At 47.9% G+C, this 5,900-nt stretch overlaps 1 protein-coding gene across 1 annotated transcript; it reads left to right on the top strand.

Annotated features, from left to right (window-relative positions):
* Positions 1 to 269: 269 nt before the first annotated feature.
* LOC132652521 (uncharacterized) lies at positions 270 to 5,660 on the top strand (the record flags this gene model as incomplete). Its single annotated transcript, XM_060378617.1, is given in 5 exon segments — positions 270 to 946; positions 1,174 to 1,415; positions 1,418 to 2,256; positions 2,258 to 5,404; positions 5,406 to 5,660. Coding segments are annotated over 5 exon segments (5,160 nt in total), but the record flags the coding sequence as incomplete, so codon positions are not given.
* Between the last annotated feature and the right edge of the window lie 240 nt (positions 5,661 to 5,900).

The following is a 5,900-nucleotide window of genomic DNA, read 5'->3' on the forward strand; positions in this document are numbered from 1 at the left end:
GTCTGATTAGGCTATTTCGATTGACAGGCGCATCAGATAGTCGAAAAGCCGGGAAGCTGGAGGACGCTCCAGGTTCCGTTTGTTGGGAGGTTGGATCAGAGATGGTCCTCCTCCCGTCTGAGTCTGATTTTCGTAGGGACCGGCCAGGGAGCCGTTCCGTTAGGGCACTGTGGTATCACCCACAAAGGCGTCCTTGTCTGATTGCTTGTTTGGTTCTTTTTGTCTCTGTTCTTGTTGCCTCTCTGACTTTTCTGACGGACGATTTCATTATGGGACAGACGATGGCTACACCCTTATCTCTCACCCTTGACCACTTCTCAGAAGTAAAATATAGGGCACATAATCTCTCAGTGGAAGTTAGAAAAGCAAAGTGGCAAGCCTTTTGCTCCTCGGAATGGCCTGCTTTTCAGGTTGAATGGCCACCGGAGGGCACCTTTCACCTTGACACGATTCTTGCTGTTAAGACTAAGACTCTCCAAGCGGAGGGGGGCCATCCTGATCAGGTACCTTATGTCCTAACCTGGGAGGATATTGTTCGCCATCCACCCCCTTGGGTGCGCCCCTTTGTTCTCCCCACAGAGACTCCGTCGACAACTGTTTGTGCCGTTAAGGAAGAGGAGAAAAAGAAAGTGCTCACTTCTCCAGAAGCAGACCTCCTTCTTGACCTTCCGCCCCCTTATCCGCCAGCCATGGCCCCTACCCCTGCCAGTTCCCTGGCTGGTTCTCCTGCCAGACCTCCGACCGTTTCCCCTGTCAGTTTCCCGGAGGCTGTCAGTTCTCCCTCGGGGCCTAAGGCGGGGCTAGCATGTAACTTTCCTAGTCCCCTCTCAGGTCCCTCAGCAGGAGCTGTCGGTCCCTCAGCGCTGCCGCTGCAGACACCACCAGAGGTTCTGCTGCACTCACCAGCTGACCCTGCTCAGAATGAAAGGGGCCCAGCAGCTGGAACGTGAAGCTGCAGAGCAACCCAGCTGGACTCGGTGGCTCTCCCATTGCGAGCCTATAAGCCTGGGAGCAACCCATATAAGCCTGGGAGCAACAATTATCGGCCTGTGCAAGACCTGAGGGAAGTTAACAAACAGGTTATGGACTTACATCCAACAGTCCCCAACCCATATAACCTGCTGCGCTCCCTTCCCCCTGACAGAGCCTGGTATACTGTTCTAGACCTTAAAGATTTCCAGAGGGGGATGGGCAATACCCCCTTCAGTACTGGCCTTTTTCCACAGCTGATCTCTACAATTGGAAGGCTCACAATCCCTCTTTTTCTGAGAACCCCCAAGCCTTGACTGACTTGTTTGAATCTGTCCTTTTCTCTCACCAGCCCACTTGGGATAATTGCCAACAGCTTTTACAGACACTCCTGACTACCGAGGAAAGGGGACGAATTCTTTTAAAAGCAAGGAAGAATGTCCCGGGACAGATGGGAGGCCTACAGTTCTCCCCAACGAGATTAATAATAGGTTTCCTCTCTCTCGTCCTGATTGGGATTACAATACACCAGAGGGTAGGCAGCACTTGAAGGTTTACTGCCAGACTCTAATGGCGGGTCTCCGTGGGGCTGCTCGAAGACCCACCAATTTGACTAAGGTAAGAGAAGTGGTCCAGGGGCCGGAGGAATCTCCTGCAGCCTACTTAGAACGGCTGATGGATGCATTCCGCCGGTTTACTCCCTATGACCCTGCTTCAGATGAGCACAGGGCAACAGTAGCTGTATCTTTCATAGATCAGTCAGCTAGGGATATTCGTAAAAAACTTCAGAAATTAGAAGGTCTGCAGGATAAGTCGTTGAAGGATTTAGTGCAAGTAGCAGAAAAAGTCTTCTATAGTCGAAAAACAGAAAAAAAAAGAAAAAAGAAAACAGAAAAAACAGGAGATAAGAGAGAGAGAGACAAGAGGCAGGATAAAAAATTGACTAAGATTCTGGCCACCATAGTTCAGGAAAGTTGTACTAAAAGGGAGAGAGTTCCTGGCAACCGTAAGGGCCCTTTGTCTAAGGACCAGTGTGCCTACTGCAAGGAGACGGGACACTGGAGGAGGGATTGCCCCAAAAGAAAGAAGAAGCAGCTGAATTCTCAAGCCACAGAGACCAGGGTCCTCCTGACCTTAAACAATGACAGTGATTAGGGAGGACGGGGTTCGGTTCCCCTCCCCGAACCCAGGGTAACCCTCAAGGTGGAGGGGAAGCCAGTCCATTTTCTAGTGGATACTGGCGCTCAGCATTCAGTTCTGTTGCAAGACTCAGGGGCTAAAAAAGAAAAAAAAATCATGGGTTCAAGGGGCCACTGGATGTAAGCAATATACATGGACTACCCGAAGAACAGTGAACCTTGGAGTGGGCCAGGTATCCCACTCATTCTTAGTCATGCCTGACTGCCCATACCCATTGCTGGGACAGGATATCCTGACCAAAATAGGAGCCCACATCAATTTTAACCCAGAAGGCCCACAGGTTACAGATAAAAGAGGGGATCCTATTCACGTGCTTACAATTCACTTGAAAGATGAATACCGGCTATTTAAAAATTTAAAAGAGGGGAAAAAAGACATTGACTGGTGGGTAAAAAAATACCCTGAGGCCTGGGCTAAAACAGCTGGCTTAGGGAAAGCAAGAAAGCAACCGCCAGTCCAGATAGAGCTAAAACCTCAGGCAGCCCCAGTTGCAGTGCGGCAGTATCCAATGTCTAAGGAAGCCCATGATGGGATTCGCCCTCATATACAGCGACTCCTTGACCTAGGGGTTTTAAAAAGGTGTCAATCTGCTTGGAATACTCCATTACTGCCAGTCCGGAAGCCTGGGAGCAACAATTATCGGCCTGTGCAAGACCTGAGGGAAGTTAACAAACAGGTTATGGACTTACATCCAACAGTCCCCAACCCATATAACCTGCTGCGCTCCCTTCCCCCTGACAGAGCCTGGTATACTGTTCTAGACCTTAAAGATGCATTCTTTTGTCTTCAACTTAGCCCTGCCAGCCAAGACATTTTCACTTTTAAATGGAAAGATCCTGACTCCGGGGTCTCGGGCCAACTAACATGGACTCGACTTCCCCAAGGATTTAAGAATTCTCCTACCATATTTGATGAAGCCCTGCACCGAGACCTGGCACACTTCCGGGCCACAAATACTCAGGTAACTCTTCTCCAGTACATGGATGACATCTTACTAGCTGCAGATTGTCAGAAAACCTGTCTCAAAACCACTGGCCAACTGTTACAAGAATTGGGCGAACTCGGCTATAGAGCATCAGCAAAGAAGGCCCAGATATGCCGGAAACAGGTCAGTTACCTGGGGTATATACTGAAGGAAGGAAAAAGATGGTTATCGGAGGCTAGAAAAGAGACTGTGTTTCATATTCCCCCTCCGCAAACTGCAAAACAACTGAGGGAATTTCTTGGTACAGCGGGGTTTTGCCGATTATGGATTCCTGGGTTCGCTGAAATGGCAGCCCCTCTGTATGCCCTTACAAAGGGCAATGACTCTTTTTCCTGGGGAAAAGATGAACAGGCTGCATTTAATAATATTAAACAGGCTTTAATGTCGGCTCCAGCCTTGGGACTTCCTGATGTCACTAAACCTTTTCATCTCTATGTGGCCGAGAACCAGGGAATGGCTAAAGGGGTGTTAACTCAAAATATTGGACCCTGAAAGAGACCGGTAGCTTATCTATCTAAAAAGCTTGATCCAGTAGCAGCAGGATGGCCGACCTGCCTTCGGATAATAGCAGCAGTCGCCGCATTGGTAAAGGATGCTGACAAGCTGACCTTGGGACAAGATCTTACTGTTTATGCCCCTCATGCCCTTGAGAGTGTTGTCAGACAGCCACCTGATCGCTGGCTCACGAATGCGCGCATGACTCATTATCAAACTTTGCTTTTGAATAATGACAGGATTACTTTTGCCCCAGCAATGGGGCTAAACCCTGCCACCCTGTGACCAGATCCAGAGATTCAGCCCCCAGAGCATGATTGCTTGCAGGTGTTGGCGGAAGAACAGGGATGGCGAAAGGACTTAAAGGACCAGCCTCTGCCAGATGCTGAGGTGACATATTACACAGATGGGAGTAGCTTTTTGAAAAATGAAAAAAGAAAAGCAGGAGCAGCGGTGGTGGATGGACACAAGGTAATATGGGCCCAAGCGCTGCCTGAAGGCACCTCTGCTCAATGAGCAGAACTAATTGCCTTAACTCAAGCATTAACTTTGGGGAAAGACAAAAAGATAAACATCTACACTGACAGCAGATATGCCTTTGCTACGGCCCATGTGCACGGGGCCATCTACCAGCAGAGAGGACTATTGACGTCAGCTGGTAAAGAAATTAAAAATAAAAATAAAATCTTGGCCTTGCTCAATGCCTTACTACTGCCCACCAAGGTAAGCATAATTCACTGCCTGGGACATCAGAAGGGAAATTCCAAGGCAGCAAAGGGAAATAACATGGCTGATCAGGAGGCTAAAGCAGCTGCTAGAGTAAGTCCTGCTCCAATGATATTAACTACTGAATTGCCAGAGAAGGAACAGCTAAAATACTCGGAGGATGACCTGGAGCAAATACAGAGAAAACAAGGGACATTTGATGCTAATTTGGGAGCATGGATTGACTTCAAAGGTAAGGTCATTTTGCCACAGGAAGATGCTAAGAGACTAATAGCACAAATGCATCAATGGACTCATTTAGGGGCAAGAAAATTGACTGAAATTGTTCTCCAATCTCCTTACCGAATACTAAACCTCACTGCCCTAACCGAAAAAGTGACTCAGACATGTATCCCTTGCCAAAAGGTAAACATAGGGAAGAATTTCCAAAGCTCGGAAAAACGGTTAAGGGGAACTAGACCTGGAATGCATTGGGAAGTGGACTTTACCGAGATCAAGCCGGCCAGGTATGGAAATAAATATCTTCTAGTCTTTGTAGATACCTTCTCAGGATGGGTGGAAGCTTTTCCCACCAAGAAAGAGACTGCTCTGGTTGTAGCCAAGAAGATTTTAGAAGACATTTTTTCCCGGTTTGGAGTTCCAAAGGTAATCGGGTCAGACAATGGGCCGGCCTTCGTTGCTCAGGTAAGTCAGGAGGTGGCCAGATTTTTGGGAACTAATTGGAAATTACATTGTGCATATAGACCCCAAAGTTCAGGACAGGCAGAACGAATAAATAAAACTCTAAAAGAGACCCTTACTAAATTGACCATGGAGACTGGCGGTGACTGGGTGGTACTCCTCCCTCTGGCTCTTTTTAGGGTCAGGAATACTCCTTCCTTGTTGAATCTCATGCCTTTTAAACTATTGTATGGAGTTCCTGCTCCCTTGACTCTCCTGGGAGACCCTCTTGACATAACTAGTGGTAACTCTGACTTGTTGTCCAGGTTAAAGGGACTGCAGCTTATTAAAAAAAAAAAAAATCTGAAACAAGGTTGACAGTGAATATGCGCCAGGATCCTTAGAGGTGCCACACCAGTTCCAAGTTGGAGACTTGGTTTATGTTCGGCGACACCGTAGTCAAAATTTGGAACCCCGGTGGAAAGGTCCTTACTGCATCCTGCTCACCACCCCAACGGCTGTGAAGGTAGAAGGCATTGCTGCTTGGATCCACGCATCACACGTCAAACCCGCTCCAGAGGACGCCACTTCTGACTGGAAAATCCAGTCCAGTGACAATCCCTTAAAACTTACACTTGTTAAGAATGTTAGCTGTGGGTGATATCCACAAACTGCTGGTGCTTTTTTTGGCTCTGTTAAGCACTTACAATACTTGCTTGGGCTCCAGTCCTCACCAGCCCAAACTTTTGACTTGGAAAGTAATCAGAGACATATTATAATTTGGTCTGTTTCAAAGATAGCCCCACCCTTCACATGGTGGCTGGACTTGTACCCTGACCTTTGTAAAATGGCTCTAGGAGCACCT

Source organism: Meriones unguiculatus, chromosome 2 (genome assembly GCF_030254825.1).
Source record: "Meriones unguiculatus strain TT.TT164.6M chromosome 2, Bangor_MerUng_6.1, whole genome shotgun sequence".
NCBI classification, from domain to species: domain Eukaryota; kingdom Metazoa; phylum Chordata; class Mammalia; order Rodentia; family Muridae; genus Meriones; species Meriones unguiculatus.